The 26,524-nt window shown below is 50.1% G+C and overlaps 1 protein-coding gene across 5 annotated transcripts; it reads right to left on the bottom strand.

Annotated features, from left to right (window-relative positions):
- Positions 1-1,609: 1,609 nt before the first annotated feature.
- On the bottom strand, positions 1,610-26,004 carry TRIM29 (tripartite motif containing 29). 5 transcript variants are annotated; one of them, XM_051812249.1, is made up of 9 exons: positions 24,900-26,004; positions 17,268-17,363; positions 15,842-16,075; positions 15,291-15,489; positions 12,042-12,125; positions 8,621-8,686; positions 7,406-7,507; positions 6,295-6,371; positions 1,610-3,811 (listed from the first exon to the last, which is right to left on the bottom strand). In XM_051812249.1, exons 1-9 carry the CDS (start codon positions 25,752-25,754, stop codon positions 3,749-3,751), a joined length of 1,776 nt encoding a protein of 591 aa, XP_051668209.1. In that variant the 5' UTR covers positions 25,755-26,004; the 3' UTR covers positions 1,610-3,748. The 5 variants fall into 5 exon arrangements, with proteins under 5 accessions (XP_051668209.1, XP_051668210.1, XP_051668211.1 ...); XM_051812250.1 differs by having other exon boundaries at positions 8,627-8,686; XM_051812251.1 differs by having other exon boundaries at positions 7,406-7,504; positions 8,627-8,686.
- Between the last annotated feature and the right edge of the window lie 520 nt (positions 26,005-26,524).

Below are 26,524 nucleotides of genomic sequence, written 5' to 3'. Positions count from 1 at the left end.
GCTGGACCAGAGAGACCCATCATCCCCATTCCTGATGGAACCATAAAATAGTTGGGGTTGGAAGGGACCTTTTAAAGGTCATTTAGTCCAACCCTGCTGCCATAAACAGGGACACAACCAGCCCAGGTTGCTCAGAGCCCAAACCAACCTGACCTTGAATGTTTTTAAGGATGGGGTATCCATGGCTTCTCTGGGCAAGCTGTGCCAGTGTTTGTCCACCCTCTCTCAGGGATGTTCCTGGGATGAAGAGCTGATGCCTGAGCAAGATCCAACCCCTCCATTCTGCCTGAGCAGAGGCAGAGGAGCCCTCCTGTCCCTCTGAGCTGGGTGTGCAGTGGTGCTGAGCTCAGAGCAGGCTGTAAAGTTCCTTCCAGCACATCTGGAGCTGCTCTGCCCAGATTCCCTGAGCAGGCACGAGGCAGCCCTGCAGCTCTGAGGTTCATCACTGCATCCCCACAGCCCTGCAGCTCTGAGGTTCATCACTCCATCCCCACACTGCTCACTGCCTCTGACTGCTCAGGGCATGAGCTCCATTATCATTTTCCAGCATCACACAGCCCAGGAGTGCAGGGTGTGCTTGTAACTGGCTCCTCTCATGCTTAAATGGTGGAACTGAGATGTTTTGAGGCAGTTTCAGGACAGGAAGAAGATTTCTCTTTGATTGCTTTTTAATCACAGTAATAACAGTAATGGAGGCAGTGAGTGGAATTGATGGGGAAGAGCTGAGCTCTCCTCTGTGCCAACTCCCATGTGGGGTAAATAAGAAGGATTTACTGGCTTCTCAAGTGAATTGGTGGCATCCTTGCTCTTCAGGAAGGAGTCTGGGGAAAAATAGCTGGTATCTAGTACCTGGGAGATAAAATATGCCAGTCATCCTCTGGAAAGCTCCCTGCCTTAGTCTGTCTGGGGTAAATGAATAATCCTTGCCTGCTTCTGTTCTTGTCCCCAGAGGTTGAGATGTACAATTGCTCTTTTAAGCAGCTGTCAGGGTGTGTCTGGCCTTGAATCTGCACCTTTAGCAGCCCTAAAGGGGTTTTACTCTCTCCCTCAGAGGCAGGAGAAGCCACAATGTTGGCAAGACATTTGAGCTGTGCAGAACCAGAGGTCTCCAGAGGGTTTCAGTGGGTGGAGGGTCCAAATGATGCCCAGAACCAACCTGATGGGGAGATTTGGGTCTGTGCTGGGGCAAAACAGTGCCCCAGCTCAGCATGTCCCCTCACAGTCTGATTTTGGCCTGTGTGAACGAGTGTTTTTCTCCAGTGGGAATTGTTGAGGTGTAACTCTGGCAGGGAAGAGCCACAGGCTGAGGGGTTTCCCAAAATGCCTTTGCAGGAAGGACTTCAGTGGCACCAGCATTTGGGAACTGACCTAGCTGGGCTGGGTAGTCTCAAGGTATTGCCTTAGAAGTGCATTCATCAGCTCTCACCCTCAAGGATGTGGGAATTTTCTCTGACCTTGACTTAAAACATCCATAAAGCAGCAAAAAAGCTGGGGAAAAAATGGGTTTTCCATAACTGTTTTTTTTCCATAACTGTTGCTCACATCAAGACTTCAACCTCCCTGAGACTCTTACAAACACAGAGACACCAAAGCCAGAGCTGTTGGTTTTGGTCAGACATGGAGCTCTCTCCTTTATTTCTTGCACACGGGAGGGGCCTCATTTACATCAGCGCAGCCATGTCCTGTCTGAGGAGCTGGAATTCCTCTTGCTTTGCTGATCAAGACAAACACGACAAAAACAGTTCATGCACAATACACCTGAAGCCTCTCTGCCACATCCCCCGGGACTGGGAGGTGCCACTGTGCCCCTCTGGCAGGGCAAAGGGGCTGGGGGACACGGGCAGGGCTGGCAAGGGGGGCCTGGCATCCCCCCAGGAGCAGCTCCATTCGCTGGGAAAAGTTGTGTGTGCGAGGTCTGTGAGGCCCTGGAGGAGGGGACGGGCAGCAAACAGGCTGGGGGGGCTGCAGGGCTGGGGCAGGACAGGGGACAGCAGGAGGAAAGGGACCTTTGTGTCCCCAGGGTGGTCACAGGGGCGGTGCCCAGCTGGCACCACAGAGCCCTCTCTAGGGCAGGGAGGAAGGGGGGATTTTAAACATCCAGGTTTTGGAGGAGGAGGGGGAGGGATCACTGACACAGTTTGGAACCCAAAGAGGAGGTGGGGGAAGCTTTTACTGGAACCCAGGTGGTTGCTGGATCCTGCTCAGGGGCAAACCAGCGAGACCTGGAGGGGGCTCGTTCTCTCCTTTCACACACATACTCCAACCCTTCAGGGCTTTTCCAAGCAACTCTATCCCAGTTTCTCTTTCTTCACATCCTGCCCTACCACACCAGCCCCTTCCCCCTCTGGTCATTAAGGCAAAAAAAAAAAAAATAACTATAAAGTGACATTTCAAGTCCTCTGGAGTGACCAACATTCAGCCTCACAAGTTTTGTACGAGGTGTTGCATTAAAAAGCAGAATCTTTGCATGGGGATTAGCCAGAAAATAATCTTCAGGGAATGACAGGTGGGACCTCTCTCAGGCATTTAGGGGCAGGAAAGGGAGAAGAGGAGGGAAGCCATTCCAAAACCTGCTTGAAACAGAGCAAGCCCTGAAAAGTACTGTTAGGTCTTGGCTCTCAAGGTTGGAGGGCCCTGACCCTGCCACGGGCCACCTGCTCCCACTGACTGACCCAGGGAGGCTTTTGCACAGCGTGGATTTTACCCCTCAGCCTGTCCATGAAGAGGGAAAATCATCTCAGGGAGATCATGGAATGCTTAACCAGCCCTGGCTGCTTTGCAGGCTGATGTGACTCATCTGTCCAGGGGACAAATAAAAAATATTATCCTGAGCAAAAAGCCACGGGACTGATTCTCATTGCCCACTGCAAGGAAAAAAAAACCCACCTGAACTACAGTATATAAATCAAGTTTGGTTTAGGGGAATTAAGAAAAACCACTAGAAAACAGAAAAGCACCCAACACCTATGGCATCTAATCAATCTTGTATTAGCAGGATGGATTTTCTTTTTATTTCTTAATTTGAAAAGGTGGCTGGAGGGGCACTTTGATGGGATGCAAAGCCTCTCTGCCCTCCACCAGCAGCTGGCCTTGGGCTGCAGCAGCTCTGCAGAGCTCCTGTCGTGGGTTTTTGGCAGGCAAGGAGCAGAGCTGAGCTGCTGGAGGACCCTGAGGAAGAGTGGTGGGACCTGCAGGGCTCCAGGGAGGTGGCAGTGCTGGACCTGCCCCCAGTGAGAGCTGGGTGTCCCCAGGAGAGGGTGGGTGACAGGGCAGAAGAGGCACAGAAAGAGCTTTTAGCCCGTCACTGCTCCCAGGGGCTGGCTGGGACCTCTCCATCCTGGGCAGAGCTTTGGGCTCCCCAAGCTTGGCACCTTCACCGGGATTTGAACAGCTCCTAAAAACACACTGGGGGCAAAGGGGGCACAGCTGGTTTGGCAGGGGCTGCTACCCAAGCATGCATGCTTCCCAGGAGAGGCAGAGCAGCAGAGGGGACAGGGAGGGAACGAGGAGGGGACAGCAGAGGGGAGGATTATGTTGTTAAGGCCTGCGGAGCTTTCAAGGCAATTGGGTGATTTGGAGAAAAAAAAAGTCCTTGTTTCCTCTAGAAAAGGCTATTCCCTTCTGCACCTTCCCTCTCCCTGGCAGAGATTAGAGCAGCAAGGTTAATATAGTAGCGGGTACATCCATGAAAATCCGCAGCTGAGTCTTCACTCCAAGTGCTGCCAGCTCTTCCCTAAATCTTCAGGGATCAAGGTGCCTCGTTGGAAGTGGCTCCATTGCCTTTGTTGACGTAAAAGGGGCGGTAATGTGACTGCAATGGAGAATTTGGGGCATGTGAGTTTGACCCACCTCCTTTTCCTGGCCACCTACACCTCTCACCCTCCTGGGCAGCCCAACCATTCCTGTCTCACAAACTCCTCAGCACCTGGGACCTGGAGGAACCTCTGCCTCACCTCCCTGCTGGAGGTGCTGGAGACACCAGATGCAGAGAAATGGCTTTGCTTTCTGATTTACCTGGCCCTCCTTCCCGAGCCAAATGAGCCTCTGCATCATGTAAAAGCTCAGACTGTGACTCATGGCTTGATGAGGGGTTTTTGGGAGGAGAGGAATGTCACCTTTATGCTGCTGTCAGTGTGTTTGAATTGCTCACTAACTCAGGGGAGTTTTCAACACTCGAAGCTGTGTGCAGTTATTCAGGTTGTGAGGTGTTTCCTGGTGCTCTCTGGCTGGCAAACCCAAACTCTTGTGCATGGAAATACCCTCACAATGGTGTGGGTTTTATTTGCCCAGTGCTCAGTGTTTGTGTAAGTGGAGAGACAGGGGCAGATCCTACAGGAATTGCTGGTTTCTGTCCCTCCAGCTCATTTTACTGCAGTCCCTGAGTGTATCTCATCTCATCAGGACCCACCCCTGCATTTCCACTCTTATCTGCACCATCACAACAAGCAACACATGGCAAAGGTGTGTTGTGCAGCCTCCTGTTGGCTCTGGAGGGTTGCAAACACAACAGCCAATTGATTTATTTATTTGTTGTGGTCTCTGGCTGCACTGGCCGAGGCAGAACCTGCAGCCCTGGGTGAGAAAATGCTCACCCCACTGAAGCAGAGAGAGTGGAAATCAGGGACAATTGGGGTTTTGTAACGCCCAGCCTGTCTTAGGTTTGATCCACTGCCCAGATCCCCCGTGCAGAATGTGGGAGACACCTCACAGAAAACACACTGCTCCTTTCTTGTGCAGCACTAGTTTAATATCAGGAACAGCAGGAAGGATGGGCAGAGCAAACCCAGCCCATCTTGCTGCTCAGTGCCCCACTCACCTCCTGCTCAATGTTCCCTTTTGTTGAAATTCTTTTCATTTTATGGCTTTAATTTCCAATATAATTAAGATATGGAAGAGGGGGGCCTTCATTTAAAAGAACTTCCTGGGGGTTAAAAAGACATTCCTCCTTAAACTGAATGCTCCTTTGTGAAAATTCATATTTACAGACCTTTTAGAATGTATATTACTTAAATACACATTTAAGACTATTTTACAAGCTAGATTATTGGCCCAATAGACCATAAAAGCTCCTGCAGAGATCCTGCAGTCCAGAGCACGCATTTCTATTTTGGTCCTTTTAAATGCTTGTATTTATCAGCTCAATTGTTGGGTTCAGGGCTACCTGGTGAATAGAGGTTATAAAAATGAAACAGTCATTACAAATGTGAGCATCAGCGAGGAAGGGAGACAGAAAAAACCAGTGGCTGTGTGGGAGAAGTTCCCCAGGCTTTCTCCTGATGATCTTTTTAGGCAGGCAGTGGTCAGACACAAGACAGAAGGGATTGCAAAACTTTGCTGTTTCTTGGAGACACCTTTTGCTGTAGCACATTCAAGTCTGGATTTCCTCAAAGTGCCCCAGTTTGCCCAGGAACATCCCCTTTCCCAGGCATTCATCTCCTGGGGAGCCTTGAAAACTGAGCAGATACAGCTGCAATCCTCAGGCAGCCACTTCCTAACTGCTGTGTGTTTGTTCTGCTTTCCTTCAGTGTGGGAATGCTCTCAGGTTCTTGACCCTCTGCTCCTTATTTCCATGGAACAGTAAATACTCTTTCACAAATGGAAAACCAGAAATTAAAAAAAAAAAAACAAACAACAGATTTCATCTGAGGGGGCAAAAGCTTGACAATCTTAATTCAGATCATGCAAGACCTTAATGCAGCACAGTGTGAATGGATGTTAAGAAAAAATAGATTGACTTTGTGCTTCTGTGGTAATGCATTAACTGTTTGTTAACCCTGTATATTTGAGATCACAAAACCTAAAATATCACTGTCCTCTGCTTCTTATAATTGTCTGGTTTGTGCTAACAGTGTAAAATGAGTGACTTAGAGATGTTCTAGTGATTTCTGACCCCTCTTCTCTGATGTTGCCTTTGCCCAGTGCAGGACATAATTAGGAAGATCCTTTTATCTGGTTGTCTTTGGTGTCATTTACACATTCTAGATGTCACAGACTAATAAGAGTGTACGACATCCCTGCAGGGAGGAGAATCCTACAGACAGCAGCATGTGTGTGCTTCCAGTACTTGTGTAGGGCAAAACCTTTCCCAAATGTCATTTTGCAGTACTGATCATCCCCCCAGCCCAGAGCTGAGGAGGTGGGGGGTTACTCTGCATCCCTGACAGGAGCTGTTGACTTGGAGCTTTTTCCTTTCCCCTTTCCAAAGGCCCCATCCCTGTCTCAGGTGTCCCTAGAAGAGGCAGCTCTGCTGCTGGAGGTGTGCACGAGCTTTCCCACCAAGGAGAGGTTTCTTACCAAAACAGACTGTTTGGTGGATTTCCACGTCTGTGGCGTCACCTTTGCAGACTGATGTCTCACTATGGAAGGATAAGCTGTGACAACATAAAACAGCCTGTTACAGACCAGCCCCTGCCACCACCCCCGTGTCCCCTGGCCAGCGTTGGGATGAGCAGCAGGACTGGAAGTGCCACATAATTAGTAGTGCAATTGCTTCCCATGGAAATGCAGCCATTCCTGGGGTGGGACACGACAGCCATCAGACAGAGTCCTACTCCACCACCCAATCAGTTAGGAAAAGGGAGTAAAGGAGGTCTGGCTAATTAAAATGTCTGAGGAACGCAGAGAGGTGGAATGCAATCAGACCAATTAAATTCAGGCCAAATCCCAAAGTCAGCATTCTGACTCCTGCAAGGAGCACTCCAGGCTGTTTAATTAGTGCAAAGAGCTGAGGCCTGGGGTTCATGACAGCACCTCTGGCAGTGTGATAAGCCCTAACCCCCTTCTACCACACCAGCTCTGTTCTGACTCAAAAATAACCCCAGCCCTGCTGTATCACAGCCAGTTTCAGGGGATCAGACAATGACCTTTCCCCACCATCTGCGAATTAGTCAGACCTGACTCTCCCTGGCAGGTGCTGGTGCTCTTGGATTCCACCTCTGGTGCCCTTGAACTCGTGAAAAGAGGAGGATGAGATGGTGAATGTGGGATTCTGGTTCAGGTGAGAGAGGACAGGCGGCTACTGCAAATTTTTTTTAAGGTTGTGCTTAGTTTCTCTCAATCTTTCAAGATGACACTGGTGAGGCTGGAGGGGCAAATGGCCATGAACATCATTCCCTGGTATCTTTCTCGCCTCTAAAATCATCTAAAATTTGTCTCTACCCATTACAAGCGAAATTTAAAATCCCTTCACCTCTTCACTGGACAAAACTTTGCAATAGTTGCTAACACTCCTTAATAAACTCCCCTTGCCCTGGCTCAGCAGAGTTGCTCATGTAAACACGTGCGGGTATATAAGACTGGCAGTCAGGATTGCTCCAGGCCTTCTCTGGGGGAGCAAGGACAGGCTGAGGTGTGTTACCAGCTCAAAAAGGGGCAGGAGGAAGGGGGAACACTCAGTTCCTAGTACCGGTCTTGGTGAAGAGGCTCCCGTCAGACTGTTTGCTGAAGTCACCGGGCGGATTCTGTCCCACCGAGGAGAACTGAAAAGGCAGCTTAGTACCATTGCCTACTGGAAGATAGAAGAGGTGCTGTTATTCCATGGGGTTCCACGGGCTGCAGTGGAGCAGCCCAAGCATTTTCCAAACACGCCCTGTAAGAGCTGCCTTCCACTGGCCCCGGGGCGGGGGGGAGGTGGGAACAAGTGGCTTTGTCCCTCTTGTCTCGGTGACAAAAGGCAGATGAGAGCAGTCAGCTGGGGGGGCACACAGTGTGAGAGTGGAGTGATCCCAATGCTCCAGGCAGGGAAGAGCCTTTCTCTTGAGAGACCCAGAGGGCAGGTGTGACTGAGGAGCAGCAGGTAAAGTGCCTCTCCAGAGACAGGAGTGATGACTCCACGGCTGCCCAAGCTCCCTTGCCTCCAAGCAGCTGAGGCTTTATTCAAAGCCCATTGAAATTAAAGCAAGGCTTCCCCTCCTGGCCTCCTTGGGGTCAGGCCCTGGCTGCCAGAATGAATCTGAGAGCAGAGGGATGAGAGGGAGACAGCCCTGCCTGTGGCATGGAAAGCAGGAATGACTTGGGTGTGGCTGTGAGTCACCAGAGCTGCCCCAGGTAGGGTGGCCGTGGCTGCCTCTGAGTGAAGGGAAAGGCTGGACCCTCTGAGCATGAAGGAAGCAAAGAGAGAAAATACAGGTGAGGAAAGGGAAGGGAAGATGGGGATCTGGGAAGAAAAGGCTCCCTGCTGCTGGTTCTCGGTGCTCAAAGCACCCCCTTCCCCACCCTACTGGATGCTGTGCAGGCAGTGAGTGTCCTCTCATCTCTGAGAACTTAGGAGCTGAGTAAAAGGTGTTTGTGGGACAGAGAGGAGCAGCTCTGTGCTTCTGAGACTGGCTGGGAGTATTTAAAGTCCTCTCCTGGTTCTGCCACAACCTCCACACAGAGGGTTTTGGATGGGGACTTTGTGGCTCCCGTGTTTTCCACCTCCTTTCACTGTCTGAAGAATGAGAACCTTTCCCTGGGTTTGGGGTGTGCAGACAGTGCTGATCAGCCAGCTCAGGGATGGCTCTGGGAGACAGGGACTGGCAGGTGACAGGACAGCTGAGAGGGGAAGCAGGAGAGGTTGGTTAGGCAGCCAGAAAGCTGTGGCACGGGGGGTTAGATCCTCTGGAACTGAAGTGGGAATTACCCGTACCAAGTGTTTCCTCAGTCGCTTGGAAGGAGGAAAATTCCCATGACCGTGGGTTGAAATTGGCTGTAAAACAAGAGCATCCAGTTCAGCAGTCGGCTCCTGGTGAGCTGGCTCAAAGGCCTGGGCCTGGCATTGCTCTAGGAAACAGTCCCTGCCGATTTGGGAGCAGCCCCAGACCAGAAATCTGGGTCCAGGGAGCAGAGGAAAGCCTGGGCTTTTTTCCCTGGATTCTAAGGGATGGTGAATAGACTTCTCGTGTAGAGGACAAAGCTCTCCCTGCCACAGAGCTGCCTGGAGCTGCAGGAAATCGCCAGCTCAGCTTTGTCTACTCAACAGGACTATTCTGCAGAGGGACCTGCGTGCAGAGCTTGGATTCAGAGCTCAGGAGACACAAGGGGAGGAACATTTCCTGCAGGAGCACAGGCTGGCTCAGCACTGGGACAGGCAGGTGCTCCAGGGCTTCCCCAGGACCTCACCCTGGGGCTGTTTTGCCCCTTTAGTGAGGCACTGGGCTCCCAGTAAAGCAAACCCAAGCTGAACACTTGGAGCTGCTATGCTGCCATCCTGTGGGCTGCTGCTCTGCTTAAGCCCTGTTTCTATTTACACTTCTCTCTCTCTCTGTGTGTGTTGCCTGAGTCCCTCCTACTCTTCACTCAAAGACTTCCAAAGGCACGAGATGATCTTTCCAACCTCCTCCTGGCTTTGGCCAAACTGTTTGCAGCATCAGGAGAAGAAAGCTTAGTGGGAGAGGACAGAAAGGAGCATCGAGCAGTTGGAAAAAAAATTGTTCCTCTATCTTTTGAAACATTTTATGTCTCCCCTCTGCCTCATTATGTCATCCCTGCAGGCAAATGTTTTATGCTGGAATTACAGAATGGTTTGGGTTGGAAGGGATTTTAAAGATGATCCAGTTCCACCCCCTGCCATGGGCAGGGACACTTTCCACCAGATCAGGTGGCTCCAAGCTCCCTCCAACTTGGCCTTGGACACTTCCAGGGATGGGCAACCTGTGCCAGGGCCTCACCACCCTCTGAATAAAAAATTTCTTCCTAATATCTAATCTCCACCTCCTCTCAGTTTGAAACCATTATTTATGATACTCTCTCTAAGGACAAGAGCAGTGGAAGTCTCCTTGAATTCAAGCAGGGCTTAAAACCTTATAGGCTCAGCTCAGATCCAGCCAGTTTCTTAGTTTAGGTCACTGCAATTAGCACAGAGCACTATTTGGGCAGCATTCCTCAACCCAGAAAACACTTTCCACTGTGGCCTCAGGCAGAGTTTGCAGTGACCCAAACCAAGCCAGAAAAAGGGGTGTGTTCCTAATCTCTCGTGAGATCCTCAAGGATTCCGTGCACATGACACAATGCAAAGGGTGGTCCTCTTTTTTTCCCCCCCATTTTACAGAATTCCTTAGAAAAGATGCAATCAACTGTGACCAGACTTGGACATGACACATGGAGAGAGCACAGAGAGCTCCAGAGAGTTAAATGGTTATGGCTATGTTGCATTATTCATCAGGCCATCCTGGGCCAGCCATCGTGCCAGATAAGTGGGTCACATCTCCTGCTTTGCCTACTGACTCATTCTGTTCCCAAATTCCCCAGCAGTGTGGCTTCAGCAGCTGGATCCTTTCTGTCCTGCTGGAGCCCCGACCCTGCTGGAGAACCCGGTGCAACCACGTGCTTCAGTTGTTTTGGACAACAAAGTGACTTTGTTGGTGGAAAACAGGGAATGAGTAATTTGGAAGGCAGCGCAGGCTGTGCTCTCAGCTGTGTAGGTGGAATAAATGTTCCCCCAGTGTTTGTGGGGCCACTGAGCTGCACATTGTTGTACAGCCCTCCCAGTGCTCAGGGCAGGCACCACTAAAGGAGGAACCCTGGATTTAGCAGTGCCTGGTGATCCCTCCTGGCACTTCAGGAGGTCGGGATGCTGGATCCCAGCAGGCAGCCAGGGAACTTCTACTCCCAGGTGTCTGCAGCTGATCCTCCAGGGAGGAGCAGAGGGAAGTTCAGGCACTACAGTGCTGTGGCACTGCCAAAAATGGCTTTTCCCTTCCTTTTGCCACGTCCCAGACACACATGGCAGCAGTGACAGCAGGATGACATTGCTCCTCCCATCCACACTCCTCAAATGCCTGTGGGGCTGTTTCCACCTGAACTCAAAGCTTCCCTTCTTGGGCAGAGACTGGGTTCAGCTCGTGCAATTTTAGAATTAACTTTCAAACTTCCCTCCAGGCCAAAAAGTTTTGGGGTGCAGGGCTGAGCCTGTGGTCTCTCCCCAGCATCATCAGCTCTGCTCAGCAGGACATGTCCTCCCCTGACTGCACAGGGCCTGCAGAGCCCTGGGACAGCTGGGGCAGCAGAGCAGCACCAACCATCTGGGAGGTGTTTGGAGACAGGCTCCATGCAAAACCAACCTCTGGCAAGATGCCCCTCTGCCCCCTGATCCGGGGGGCCTGTGGGAAGCAGCCCTGCTGAAGTCTGGGAATGCCAGCCCTGCCCCTGGCATCTGCTCCAAAGAACCTCCTCACCCCCTGGGCGCCAGGCAGGGCTGCCAGGCGTGGGCAGGGAGCTGAGGAGAAGGGCAAAGGGGAGCTCCAGACAAAGGGCTCAGTGTTGGGATCTGGGTTGTCCCCAGGAAACCCCAAGGCAGAGCAGGAATACACCCCCAGGGCAGTGCCACTGCTAATTGCTGGCACGTCCCTGCCCACCATCTGGCTGGAAGCATCTGGCAAACCCTGGCAGGGCTGAAATTTGGTCACTTTTTTTGTGCTGCCCTTCCTGCCCTTTTGTTTCCTACTGAGCTTTCAGCACCCTCAGCTCCTCACTCTGGAGGCTCCTGATGCTCATTTAGAAATGGCAACTGTCCTTTTGGAACTGGATGTGCTGAAAACCCTCATTCCCTCATTCCCTGCTCATCCTGTAGTGGGTCATGCAACAACTGGGACATGAGCAAATCACCAGGGCTCTTGTTGCCAGAGCTCAGAAAGGAACTCCAGCCTCCTGCTTTTTTTTAGGACACGTTTCTCACATCTTCTGTCCTTTTCCTGTAAGGAAAAAGCATGTTTGCTGGTGAAAGTAAAATCCTAACGCAGAGCAAGCCTAGAGCAGCTTTCACACTCGATGGCACAGTGAGATAAGCTTTGGGTGGAGAATAGCACTGACTTTAACCCAGTGAGACATCTTAAAACTATACACTCACAAACTACACTCTTTGAAGTCACTCCAGCTCTTCTCTTTTTCTGCCCTGTTTGAGACAAAAAGGCAAAACCTTCTCAGAGCTCTGCAAGCTGGAGAGAAGACTCGGCGTAAACGCGCAGAGGGACGGAGGGAAAGCAAATTTTGGGACACGTTATCAGTGAGGTTCCTTTCCTAAGCTGTGTTTAGAGGAAGCCTTGACCACCTGTAGGGTGCCATACCTTTGGGAGACAGGAACATGGAAAACCTCTTCAAGTTGTCAGGCTGGTTCCACTCGTAGTTGTTCATCATGAACCGATGGTCACCTGGAGGAGCAGAGCAGAGAGGGGGAAGTTTAGTGACCCTGAGAGGGAGGGGGAGGAGGGGGAAGAGGAAAACAGGGTGGGATTGCTTCCTCAAGCGCTGCAGAAGTGATTCTGCTCTTTGAAAACATTTTTCTAATTGGCTGGGAGCCAAAGCAGTGCTGTGGCTGCCCAGGGTCTAAAGCAGAAGGTTCCCTTGGCACAGCCCAGCTGAAGCCTTTGGCCACTCCGGAGCTGCCCTAGCTCCTAAAAACCATAGGGAGGTTTGAGGCTTGTGGCATTTTCCTACCAAAACGCTGCTGTGGGGCTAAAGATGTCCCCCACTTCAAAAGCAGTGGTTTGGGCTTGGCTCCTTTGGTGTTTAACCTGAGCACAGGCCTGGCTTTCAACCCCCTGCTCGAGAACTGCCAGTATTTGAAGCTCCAGAAAGGCAGTGCTGGGAGGGCTCAATGGCTCCTTCACTTTTTAGAGAAAGGTGCTAAAATAAAGTAGCAAACAGCTCTAGACTCTTGGACAAGGGTGGTTGGTTCAGGCCTCATGCAAAGTGGATGAAATCTGCTTTTTTGGCAGCTCTTTCACAGCCTGGGTTTGGTTTTCTGACACTGGTCCACAGGAAATGATGTTTTATCAGTACACTTGCTCATAAAAATACTTTCTCTGAAGGCCTATACAAACCTATTGTTCTCTGCAAGGAAGTAAATTTGGTTCCCGTGTTTAAATAGTTCCATTCTTTGATTCTTAAGTCACTGAACAAACTTTTCTTTTATTTCTCCAATTTATTTCTGTGTTATTTAAACTCCCTGGATGCTCCCTGATTATTTGTCTCCTTGCCACTCTGCTACGTAGGTACCTGTTATGACAACTAAAAGAAAGTGGATTCCCTTTGGAGTCTGCTATTAAGCAGGTTTCATTCCATTAATATAATATTTCTTCCTGGGAAGGTTTTTACACCAGAACATCAAGCCAGTAGCAAATGAATTTGTTGCAATGACTCAGGGGGAGTCCGAGTTAATTAAATCCATTAAGTAATTGTGGAGCTATTTCCTTGCAGTCACTGGATGCAGAGTGCTGCCCTCTTTCATCTGTAACTGTAGTTTGGAAAAGGGAGAGCTCTGAAGTTCCTGGGACTCACCTTAAATAACATTTCCCAACTGAGTGGATACCACTGTTCTTTTCATTAGGCAGACTCCAAGCTGTGTCCATTAAATCCCTGCTAAAGCCTCTGGAAGTACCCAGGTTTCTGGCACTGTTTAGTTGCCCTGCTCAGAGATGTTCTGGCACTTGAATTCCACGGATTTCAAGTACCAGTGAGGGCTTCTGGCATCAGTAAAAGGAGGAGACCCCAATTAAAAGTGATCAAGTATCAAGGAATAGTCAGTCTTTATCCTGAGCTACCAGAACTGAACATGGGCATTATCTTGTTGGGTTGCACAAGTGGCCAAGCAAAAATGTGTTTGCCTCAGGGCTGGCAAAAACCAGCTCAGCAGGTGGAAATTCTGCAAAGTTTCAGGTGGAAAAAAAAGGAGGAAGAACAATGAACAGAAGTGATTTTGGGATCTGAGCTGTTTGTCATCTCCTTGTATTCAGTTATAGCCACATTTCTCAGCATGAGGAGTATGAAGGATCTAACCAGGACTGCTGCAGCCTTAACTGCTGAAAGGTAAATAATGTCCAATTCCTGGTACTACTTTAAGGGCAGGGGGAGTTTTAAAACCTGGCTGTGCATCATGAGCACTTGGAGTGTGGTCTCTGACTTTTCTGCAAGGTTGGTTCTCTGTTCCAGAAGTATCTGGTCCACCTAATTCATGTCTCATGGAGGATGGTGGCACTAGACAGTGCAGTGTATTAATCCAGGAGCAATGTAAGGGCTGTGAGCTCGAGTGAGTTAACAGGGGTCTTGCAGGTTTGCAGCAGATTTGGATGAACTGGACTTGAGGTTATTCCTGCATCTTTTTGAGCCACACACCCTCCCAAAGTGCAGGGTACAATTTATCCTCCCGTTACACATCCAGCTTCTTGACCTTTATTGTTCTGGTATCTGGGGTTCCTCAATTACTAATAGATTATGTCCTCCAGCAGCCTGGTGAGATAACTGTTAATTCCCATCCCTGTTATTCTTGGGGCAAGAGGTCATTTCATGGGATTAAGTAACATGCCCAAGGTTACAAACGCTGTTTGTAGGAAGTTTGTAGGCTGGTTACTCAGCCCCATTGCAGTGCCCTAATCTTAGGTGTGGGCTTGATGCAAGATAAATCCTTTATTCAGAGCTAATTGGGAGCCACTGAAAGGAAGTGGGTTAGAACCTTAGAAGAGTCATTGCAGTGCTGTGATAATGACCATTTATTCACCTGAGGAACATCAGCTGTCCTCAGGAACCACTGAGGTGTGGGGACCACTTGTGTCCCTTGAGCCCCCTGGATCAGGGCAGGCAGGAAAGCTCTGCCAGGTGGATCAGAGGGAGTTTTATCCCAGGTCAAGCTGTAGCTTAACTGAACACCAAAATGGAGACCTTTCCACTTGGAAAATCAGACTTTCAAGTGTTAGATTTTCAGTGGCAGGAGCTGGCAGGAGCATTTCATGGCAGGCAACTGGAAGGGGCAGTTGTAAAACTTCCCATCACACCAGCACCCTGCGTGTGCTGACCCAGCTGCACAAAGAGGGTTTCAGAACTGCCCTCCTGAGGTGGTTTCATTCACCTTCCTGCCCCTGCCTTCTCCACTCCCCTCAGTGAGCACTGAGTTGCCTCAGTGGATGTGTGGAATCCTCCAGGTAGAAACTGTGGTGCTAAAACTGGAAGGGCTTGTTGGGGGCCTGGCACGAGGCAGAGCGTCCCTCTTGCAGGAGGGTTCATGACCCCCAAAAAGAAATCTTGCTCTCAAGTGCCACACAGGAGGTGGCTGAACCCTTAAATACTGTGAAGCCATAACATCCAACAGCAGCCAGGGAAGGGGGGCTGGTTTGGATGTCCTGGTACTTTAAATTCAACTGGCTCCATCCCCGCATAGGTGTGGTGGGACAACTCTGATATTCCAGAAAGAATTCCAGCTACAGGCAGTGTTCCTCCCGCTGTTTTTCCTACTTTCTCCACCGTGCAGAGTGTGTTCAGCACACTTCATCTGCCCTGGGTTTGGGAGGGAAGGAGGAAGGGGGGTTTTTTGGCTGTTTTACCATTCTCCATGTGGTTCCTCTCGATGAAGTTGCGGCCCAGGTCTGCCTTGCAGATCTTCTCCACATGCCTCATGCAGACATTGAGCAGGTCATCCCTGAGGAGCCCCATGGAGGGGCTCATGCTCTCCCCTTCCAGCAGCACACTGTAGGTTGGGAGAGAGGGAGGGGGCACGTAATTCCTCATCAGAGCCCCAAATTCCTGCCAAAAAAAAAAAAAAAGGAAGGGCACAGAGGTTACTGAGGAACAGGAGAGCTGGAGGGTAGATCCCAGGGAACTGGCTAATCTTAGGCTCCAAGTAGTATGAGAGCTGGAGATGGAGGGGGCAGGCAAATGCTCTGTCCATGAGTTGTAGCCATCTGTAAACACACCTGCATGTCTGAGTTCATCCTTCACCTCCCAGAGCAGAAACAGCTCCAAACATGAAGCTCCTGACTTAGCTGTGCATTGAACTGGAGAAGGTGAACACGTGTTAAACTCACTTGGGATTTGTCCTTAGGGCAAATCCTGTCTTCTGTGGGAAAAGAGAACATTACAGTGAAGTCTCAGTTACCTGCAGGAAGAGCACGGAGTCACTGATCTGGTGGATCTGCTCCCTGTTCTCCTTGTCCTCCCGCAGCAGCTTTGCCCTCTCCTCCAGCTCATCCACGATTTCTTTCACGTTCTCTGATGCAATCTTTTCCCTCTGGTCCAGGGCAGCCTTCACCTCATCCCTCTGCCTCTCCAGGTCACGGATCAGCTCCTTGAAATGCTGGTCCACCGTGGCTTTCTCATTGGTGGTGTAATTCTGAGGGGCAGTTCAGAGAGAGGAGGAGCAGGAAAGACACAGGAGAATGAAAATATTCAGCTTTTCAAGGAATAACTTCACTCACAGAGGGACACAGAGGGGGATATGTCCAAGGACTCTCAGCATCTAGACTTTGGAGACTCCAGGTAGGCAAGTTTTAGCACCAGAGAAGTTGGGCCAAGAGAAGTAATAGTTGTTCCTGCAATGATTATGTGTATGTAATCCAAAGGGCATGATGTCTTCCTCGCTGTTAGAGCAGATCTTTTATTCCAATTCATAAACTGCACGCTTAGATGATATTTAAAAACACTGTTTAACCTTCGAAGTCATGGTGCTGGCTCCTCAACAATTTGAACATCGAATTCCTCCCATTTCAAAGGATGAAAAGTGCTGAAACACTTTTTACAAACCTGACCTCGAGGCCCCTCTGAAACATTCCTCAGAAAGACTGCGGATGTAACTATATTCAGAGTTAAAATTTCTAGGTCAGGTTTCCAATAATAATAATAATAATAGTAGTAATAATAATAATAATAATAAAGCAGATGAAAAGCAGAACTGGTGAGCCAGTGTGTGTGCACCACATGAAAGGGAGAAGAATGGCTTTGTCTATTAATATTATGCAAATTTTCTGGGGCGTCTCCAAATAGTGTTTTCCCTGCTCTATTCAGTTAGGGTATAAATGACAAAAAAATAATACCATTGCTGTATTCCAACCCCTACCATGGTGAAAGAATTATAAAGGAGCCTTATATCAGTATGGAAATGAGCTGTTCCACTATAAATCAGATGTTTGTTGGGGGAAGTGCTGCCTTATCTCAGTTTGGGTTACCCAGAGCCCTTGTGCAGGTTATTTCTGTGTGTGGTCTGGTGGGAAGAGGAGCAGCACACCTTTGTTTCCGACTCTGCCTGGCTGCTGGGGATTGAAGAACCATCAGGCACCCAGAGCAGGGAGGTGCCCGGGGTGGTTTTGTAACAAGGCTGTGCCGCCTCTCCTTGATCTCCCCCAGGACGTGTCACAGGGTGGCTTCAGCAGGAGTTTTGTTGCCAAGGTTTGGCAGGACTGAGCTTGGCAGAGCGGAGGGTGAGGGATGGAGGGAGTCAGAGCTGGAGGTGGCAGGGGAATTGAGGAAAGGAGGATGTGGGAGAGTGGAAAAGAGAGCCATAAGTGACCTTAACATCTCACACACACCTTGATCCGGTCCCTCTCCTTCTGCCACTTGTCCACTTCATCCTCCACCTCGATGATCTTCAGCTGCAGCTGCTCCTTCTGCAGCGAGAGCTCGGCCTGGGAGAGAGGGGAAGGGAAGGAGGGAGTCTCATGAGCTGGGGCTGAGGGTGGCCCACTTCAAAGCAGCTCAGTGCTCCCACTGCCTGGCCCCGAGCAGGGCTGGCCGGGAGGCACAGGCTGCTGGCACTGCTTGAAATGGAGATCATGTGCTGCCACTGGACAGCATCCCAGAGCTGCTGCCTGGCTCAGGAGATCCAGCTCGCTCAGCAGCAGCACCCACCTCCCACCCTGCCTCTTTTAATCACATGAGAGGCAGGAGCTGGAGGGGGAAGAGGCCCTGTTTCAAAATTCAGCTGTGTGTGCAGGGCAGGGCCCGTCCCAGGGTGTGCCTCTGCAGCAATAACAGTTTCCAGCTAATTACGGAATGACGTTGGACGAGTGTTGCAACAGGAGGATGATGCCTCCGGCAGGAATTCTGTTTGGACAGGATTGTGGATTAATTTGCTCTGAATTGAGAGCTTTCATGTTATGGTGAAGCTGGGGAATGCTTGGAAAAAAAGAAAAAAAAAAAAAAAGAAAAAAAAAAAAAAAGAAAAGAAAGAACACAAAAGGAGGAGGGAGGAGGTGTAGGAGGTGTAGTCAACCTGCTTGGCTTAGATCAGCAACTTCCCTGGGGTTCATTTGCATTTGGTCGTGCACTGGCTTCCCAGAGAAGCTGAGAGCAGACACTGGCAGGGCAGCCCATGGGACTGGAGCTGAGGGATGAGCCAGGACCTGGCTCTCAGGAATACCCAGGGCCGGGCAGTCAGGGATGCCCAGGGCTGGGCTGTCAGGGATGCCCAGGGCTGGGCTCTCAGGGATGCCCAGGGCCAGGCTGTCAGGGATGCCCAGGGCCAGGTTGTCAGGAATACCCAGGGCCAGGCTGTCAGGGATGTCCAGGGCTGGGCTGTCAGGGATGCCCAGGGCTGGGCTCTCAAGAATGCCCAGGGCCAGGCTGTCAGGGATGCCCAGGGCTGTCAGGGATGCCCAGGGCCAGGCTGTCAGGGATGCCCAGGGCTGTCAGGGATGCCCAGGGCCAGGCTGTCAGGGATGCCCTGTGCCGTTAATTCCAGGCAGCCCCTCCCTGGACCCTTCACAGTCACCACCTCCCTGCCCAGCACATCATGACAAAGCCTTTGCTGACGCATCCCAAGGTGTTCCCGTGTCTCATGGGTGCACAGCTATGACCACAGGCAATCTGGCTGTGGGACACTCACCCCAGAGCTCTTGAGGAACTACCCAGTTGGCAGAAATGACCTGTGTGCTGCAGCTGGGCTGTGCTGGGACAGAAAAGTCCTGTGAACCTGCTGCTCCTGTGGCAAATGGTTGCATGACCCAAAACCACTCACATTGAGAACAACAATTAGAGGCAGGGGAGGTACTGGAGGGATAAATCTGCTCCCACACGACTCGCCCAGCTGTCTGTCCAAGAATGGAACAGAACATGGAAATCTGGGTCTGTACTGATCACAGTCACCCTCGGAGTGGGAGCTGAAAACATTCCAGTTCTCCATTCAGGATGGAGAGCAGGCAAGGAGCTGTCAAGCAGCCCAGAGCAGGAGACCAGCCCATCAGGGCTCCTGTCCTGGTGCCAGTCCCAGCAGAGTCTGAGCATCCCCTCGAGCTGGAATCAGGCACAGCTGCCTCGGAGAGCCATGGACTCTTGCTGCTCCAATTTAGGAAATCTCCATTTATAGAGGGAAAGCAGTTCCACAGTTGCTTTGTTGCCCTTGTAAAACACAAGAAAAGGGGGAACCAAAAAGGGAAATGCACTCAGAATTGTCTCAGGGCCAGAGAAGCTGCATCCTCACACTGTCACTGTCCTGGTTGTTGGGAGTTAGGAGAGCACCAGCCCTCTAAATATGATCCAAACACCCTGCCAGCCTTCAGGAGTGAACTGAATGAGGTCATGAGCTGAATCTCATCTTTATCAGGGTACAAATGAAAGGGTTTTGTGGTACAGATTCATCAGGCAACCACACAGGCTTCAAGACGAGAAAATTTTCTCTATTCCTGATCAAAAGAGTAAAGACTTGAGTTTGATCCAATAGTTTTCACATTTCCAAGACAGTGACTTGGAGGAATCCGTGATTTTTTCATGTGAGAATGTCCTCTGCATCAAGACTCTTTGCACAGCAGGAAAATGCAATGAGATAAAAACATTTTAGATCATTTTTTTTTCCACTGCGCTGCATTTAGCAATGTGAGAAATCACACTAAAATGCAAGTTGTGTTCTGGAGCCACAGAACTACATGTACATGGTATTAATTGTTAGCAAAGCAGTTAAAAAGGCACATCTCCTGAGTAATTATTTCCCTCCTCATCCCTAAATATCAGGATATTCTTATGGCAAGGATGCAAGTGAAATCATACAGAGAAGCACTGGAGGGATTTTTTGGAGGAGAGGAGACCTTTCACAGCCACACAGACACTCCCAAACACAGGGGATTTGAAGAGAAAGATAACAGGAAAAAAAAGTCAGGTGATGGCTGGAAGGTGATGATAACAACATGATACATTTATAGCCCTTTTTAATTAAGATGGGTCTCCAAGGAATTCTGGAAAGTATTACTTGCTCAAAAGTGATACTGAGCTCCTTGCAGTTGTAACATCCCTTTGCCCAGAAAGATAGTTTGGGTGCCTCTGGGATGGGATGTAACAGCTATTTAAGGGCAGACCCACACAACAATTTAGAGTGAGAGATTTATGACTTGCAAATGGAAATTACAGAGATAGTTCCAATAGCCAGAATGCAAATACCACACTCATCCAGGTTTGGCAGGGGTTAAAACATCCCTCCTGATGGCAAAAGGAAACACCAGCACAGACACCAGCAAGGGCAGGGGAGGTGAAGGGAGGTGTGGTTGTGTGATAACTACAAACATTAAAAAAATACAACCAAAAAAAACCCCAAATCATAGAAAGAAGTGTTCAAAGGAGGTCCAGGGAGACTCTGGAATAGTGCAAGAACTGGTGACATGGGCATAAGGATTCCTAAGGGTGCTCTGGAGATGGCCCACATCGTGATTTCATGATGTTTTTAAGACTCTGGCCAGTCTGTGACTGGCTGACAGGCTGGTTTAGCTGTCCAATATATCACATATATATCTGTATATAATTATAGGTACTAGGGACAGTCACCTCAACTTCATCCCCTATGAGGAAACTTCTCTCCCAGCTTTCTTTGTATTTCTCAGATTTTTCCAGGGTGCACAAACCCTGATTCTCTTGTGATGGACCATCCAGAACAAATCCATTGGGTGAGATTGGGGTGCAGAATATCCCAGTGACAGATAACATAGAAACACCCCCCACTGCAGGGGGAGTCCCTGCAGTGCAGAAATAACAGTGACAATGAAGAAGATCTAAGAAATCCAAGTTTAGACCATTCAGTTTGAGTAGAGCAAGCTGAGAAATGATGGCACTGAGAGTTCTTGAGCTAAGATTGGATCCCCTATTAGAGGCCTAAGTGAAAGTTCAGAGTGTACACCTAAACATCCACAACTGAACCCAGCCCTTGTGCTGTGGAGAGGACCTGGAGATGTGAGATTATGAGTCTTGCATCATGATGCAACTCGTTTTTGCAAGGCAGCAGTACAAGCATCATCATGCCCTTAATGCTCTGGGAACCCAGGGCCTGAATCAGGGAACACCCCTGTGTCACCAGCCTGGGAGAGCTGTGCTAATTACTGCCAGCAACATCCCAACCCAGTAATGAAGCTGGAGAAGGGCTGTTCAAACGAGTTGTCCCAGTGCAGGGCCAGGAGTGGAGGTGACACGGCTGAGAAGGCAGGAATTTGTTTGAGATATCAGTTCTGCTGGTTTTACAACTGCATGTTCCCCTCAGTGGGCTAAAACCTCTGGAGCCTCAGGCAGCATCCTGCAAAAAATGCCACTGTGGGAGCAGAGGCCAGAAAAGGCTCTCTGCACAGTTTGAAGAGAATTCCTGACTTGCAGACTGGTGGATTTTCCCTGGATTCTGCCCTCACTGTAGAGGCATTAATGCAGGAAGCAGGCAAACAGGCACATCTACTCAAATCCCAGTTTGCAGCAGGTCACTCTCCCAGCTTTCCAGCGAGGAAGAGCATCCTGCAGTGACTGCACCACATCAGGGGAAGGAGCATTTCTGTTGAGCTGCATCCACAGATGACCCACAGCTGCTGTGGATAAGGTCTCCCAGCCACACTGCATCAGTGGAGTGCTGACATTCCATGTTGATCCTATGATATTCCATGACACCACCATCCTGATACACTCCTGTTTGCTCTCTGGTCAGTGAAAGCAAGACAGAGAGGATGGAAATCCCTCTGGGGATGGTTTGACTTCAAAGCCTGGTTCAGCCTCTGTGAAGTCCCTTTTAAAAGCAGCTTCCTGGAGACCAGGAACACCCAGCTCCCATTCCTGCACAGCAGTTCCCTGCACCCGAGGGACAATGAGAACCTTTCTTTAGAGGTAAAGACTCAAAGAAAAAAAAAAGAATAAAATCAAAGTGCCTCTCAGCAGAGCTGACCTGCCCTGCTGAGCACCAGGGCTGGTGCTGGGAGGTGATGCCAGGGTATTCACTGCCAGCTTATTCAGCTCTGGCACTGGCAGGCAGAGGTGAAGTTGTCTCGTTTTTGGGAACAGGCCTGTAAAACAGGTTTGGAATGAAGGATCCCCTTTCAAAATGAAGGATGCTGTCTGCAAGGGGGGCTCTGGTTCTGCTGATAAATCAAGCTGGCCACGGGGTTTTATTCCAGTGTACAAGCTGCTGCAGACAATTCTCACTTCTCAAGTATTGAGTGGTTATTCCCTGGCCTCACAGACTTTTCCTTGGCTGTTTCTTGCACTGATTCTGGTGCAGGGGCTCCTTTTCCTTTAAATCTGTAGCAGGAAACTAATGCAAAGTGGATCTGGGGAAGGCATTAAAGGTTTACTGGGTAAAATAAGCAAATAGCACTGGGTGGAAACTCAGAGCAAATGGCTCTGTCTGAGTCCCTGTGCCTTTCCCTGGTGTAAAAGGAAGAGGGGGGTGAGTGACTCTCACCCCAGGCTCCTGAAAAGTGGAAGATGCTGCTGTGTTCTCTGTCTGAGACAGAGATATCAGCCTTTCCACTGCTTGCTAAATGCTCTAACTAGTAGGTGTGTGTCTACTGGCTTGTTTGCATTCCTCTCCTCTTAAGCTCTGTCTGCACCATGAAGCAAGCAGAGTTTCCTAATTCTACAGCAGGATCTTTCCCAACACTGAAGCACAGCACCTCTGTAGGTCTGTAGCAGACAGACCCATGGCAGAGGCTGAATTCTGCACTAATTCTGCAGTGCAGAAGGACAGATGTGCCTGAACCACCTGATTACGGGACAATTTTGTGCCACCAAATTTCTGAGCCCCCAGAGTGACAGTGCAGCACCACATAGAAACACCAGTTCTCTTGGAATCCTCTCCAGTTTTGGAGTCACAGAATAGCCAGGGACTAGGGAGTCCTTGCAGGTGAACCAGTTAATCCTTGACATCCAGCACTGTGTGAAAGGGTCCCTCTGTATTCTGGTCACCAGCCCCAGTGGCACAGTCAGCAAATTTGGAGGTAGCAAAGCTCCCCTGGAGCTGCTTGGATTCCAAGCTGTGAAAATGGGGCAGGGATAGGGATGACCTGCTGTGGGGTTTTTGCTTCTCCCTTCCACAAAGGCCCTCAGCACCAGCCACTCTCCCAATTTGTGGTCACATTCCAGCTGTGATTTGCAAGGCTTGATAAGGGTAGGTGGCACACACAAAGGGTTGGAAATGTTCATTCCTCTTTGTGGTTCTTGCTAAGGCTCCACCTATGGTGAATAAATCAGGGCTTAGGAATAAACATTTGTAAGCAACAGCTCTTCTGTTAATTGTTTTTGTCTGAGTGAATACTCGCTCAAGTTACAACAGGACCTAACTCGTTGTCAGGAGAAACTTGCACATGTGTGTGATTCATATTGATAAAGCCCTAAATCCTTCAGGCTTAGCAGCAGCAGGATCAGCACAGGACAGTGCAGGAACTAAAGCATGGAGCTCATGAGTGGCACAAGGACTCCAAGGACTCTGAGAGAGAAATCAAACCTCATTTAAATCATAGGTAAGGTCTTCTCTGCTCAGCTATGGTTCCCTCTTTAAAAGCAAGGTGCTGTCGATCCATCCAGCCACAGGAAGAAGATCTGGCTGGCTTTGCTTCCTCAGGAAGCAACTGTTAAGCTCATTCCAGCAGAAACAGCTCAGAGGGATGGGACACCCTGGCAGACACCAGACACGGCTTCGTGTTAGAACCGTGAGATGTTCAGGGCTGACATCAAAACCACAAGAAGCAGCAATTATGGAACAAACAGCAGGCTGGCAAGCCCTGCAGGAATTGAAGAAAGGCTGGCTGGGGCATGGGAGAAGCTTTGTCTGGTTTCAGCAAAGCTGCAGGTTGGAGATGACATGGCAAGGACAGACCAAACAGGAGACAGAGATAAGCTCAAAATAAGATGCTCTTTCAGCCTTATGAGATAAATCTTCCCAGCTCCTTAGAAAGAGTTTGACTGTTCTTCCCATTAAGGATTTCTAACAGCAGGCACTTGTGTTTGCCTGTTCCCCACATCAGAGCACTGGCTTGGGCTGTGCCTAAGAATAGGATTGAGCAGATCTGAGTTCCCTTCCAGTGTCTGCCACTGTGGGACTCCAGGCAAATTGTTTTCCATTATCATGTCCTGGGTGTCCTTTCTGCCACCTCTCCTGCCCTGTCTGCTTGGAAGGTTTCTAGGCCAGGACATGCTTTTACCATCAGTGAACCTGGTGAGACCCTGAGCTTGTGGAATAATCCTCCAGCCACCCAGAAAACAAACAGCACGAGGCTTTGAGCAAACAGAGGTGAAAGGCACTTCATCAGTGAGCACTGTCCCACATCTCCTTAGATGTCCATCCTCTAAACCCATTGTAGCAGCACTCTGGGGGAAATGATCATGTTTTGTGCTTGCACCAGGGTTTTTTCTTCATCTAAGCTTCAAAAGCCTCTTCCCACAGGTGTGGCCTGACATTATTCATTATTATATACGTAACAGATAAGTAAAAGAACCATAATCTCACTCTAAGGAGCTGAGAGGGCAATTTTCAACAGTCACCCAGTACCCACAAGTAACTTCAACCCTCTGATCTGACCACCTGTATTCTGGAGGAACCTGATGCCCACCTTTCTGGCTGTGGGTAACACTGCACAAACACCGTCAAAACTCCAGACTGGCTTTTTCTAGGGCTTTGATTCAGCTTCTGCTTAAAGTCAGGTGTGCAACCAGGGGTGGAAACCACGTTCTCCATCCCCCAGATCAAATCTGCGACACACCACCAGCGTTGTGCTGCTGCAGCCAGCCATCAGGAGGACAACAGTCCCGTCACAGCAGCACCCAGGCAATAGCAGTCCTCTGCTAAACACTTCCCATCCACCACCCCTGCATCCCAGGATTCCACACAGACATGGCCTGAGCAGAGATTGCAGGCTGGAGAGCAAAGGCTGGGGTGTCACATCGAGATCTACAGAGCGATGGGAGCACGAAACAAAGAGAGAATTAATTACCTCTTTCCCTGCTTTCTCGATCTCCACTGTCACTGTGCTGTGGTTCTTGTGCTCCTGGAACATGCAGAGGTAGCAGATGCACATCTGGTCTGTCTGACAGAACAGCTCCATGGTCTTCCCATGCACAGGGCATTTTCTTGCTTCGAAGTCCCTGATGGGGTCCAGGAGCTGGTGGTCCCGGAAAGCTGCTCCCTCCAGGTGGGGCTTGAGGTGCAGCTCACAGAAGGAAGCCTGGCACACCAGGCAGGACTTCACAGCCTTTTGCTTGTTGTCGATGCAGGAGTCGCACAGAACATCCTCGAGCTTCACCCTGGGCCGTGACCCAGCTGCTCTGTCCGGCTTGTTGAAGGGTCTTCTCAGGTCCCCCGTCTCCACCAGAGGCAGGGAAGATTTCTTCAGGTCCCCCATCTGCCCCCCAGAGAACAAGGACTTCCTCCCTTCCCCGTCGCTGGGCAGGAAGCTCTTTTTGGAATCCAAGGAGAAGAGGGACTTCCTGAGGTCGCCTTTCTCTGGGAAGGAGAGGGCTGGCCTCCTCATGTCTCCGATCTGTCCGCTGGCATACTGCATCTTCTTGGAGTCAGCCGAGTCCATGCTGAAGTAGGTTGACCTCTTCTCATCGGATGACTCCACAAACTGAATGATGGGCCTCTTCCAGTCACTCCCAGAGAAGAGGGAGCTCTTGATTTGCCCCGTCTCCAGCGCAGCACCGCCCGTGCCTTTTATAGCTTCTTTCTCAGCCCCGCCAGGGCTCGTCGCCTTCTTCGCTTCTTCTTCTTTCTTTGGGGTGGTCGGGCTCTTCACGTCCTCGGCCTTCCCGGCGGTCCCGTTGGTCCTGGCTGCACTCCCCGTTTCCATGGTCTAAACAGGGCAAGTGGCTCCTGCGCTCGCTCGTTGCTCCTCCAGCTCCTGCCTCTCAGCCCCCTCCAAAGCGGGTTCCTCTGCCCTGTCTCAGCAGGGAATGGCTCTGGAATGCAGGAAACCTTCTGCCCAAATGACGCACCTGGAGCTGCCGGCGGGGAGGAGGAGAACGCCTGGATTATGCCGGGGAGATGCAGGGGGGAAGAGAGGAGCAGACGTTGAGGGATCAGAAGCTACAGCTGTGCAGTTAATTATACAAGGCAGTCCACACCCAGGAACATTCTTGTCTAACCAGGTTTGGGAGGAAGGGCTGTTTATATACATAGAAAATGCCTTTGTAAAAAAAAAAAAAAAAAAAAAAAATCATTTTCATTAAGATGTGGCAACCAGTCCGACCGCTTTGTTTCAAAAATAATTCTGCTCCCAGCTGCCAGGAGCTGAGGTTCCCTCCTCGCAGAGATGGGCAGGGGTGGAGAAGACCACGAGATGCCCAGGATGGGTTTTGTTAACTGGGTCATCCCCGTGCACCAAAATAATTAGGGCTGTAATTAAAACGAACGCCCAGAAGAAAGCGTTCCTCGGCGGGGCTCCCCCGAGGGCTCACCGTGCTCAGCAGGACAGGGAGGGGAAATATGGTTAATGCTGGGCTTAAAAAAAACCCCATTATCTTTATTTTGGGGTTGTGCAAGGCCCATCCATCCAGACCTGGAAATGGCCTGACTATCAGAACACCACAGCTGGCCTCAAGTGAAAATTGGCTGGTCCTG

Source organism: Manacus candei, unplaced genomic scaffold, assembly GCF_025592945.1.
Source record: "Manacus candei isolate 608988 ecotype Guabito, Panama unplaced genomic scaffold, ASM2559294v1 h1tg000086l, whole genome shotgun sequence".
NCBI lineage: Eukaryota > Metazoa > Chordata > Aves > Passeriformes > Pipridae > Manacus > Manacus candei.
The sequence above is the reverse complement of the archived record's forward strand: the minus strand, read 5'-3'. Positions and strand labels throughout refer to the sequence as shown.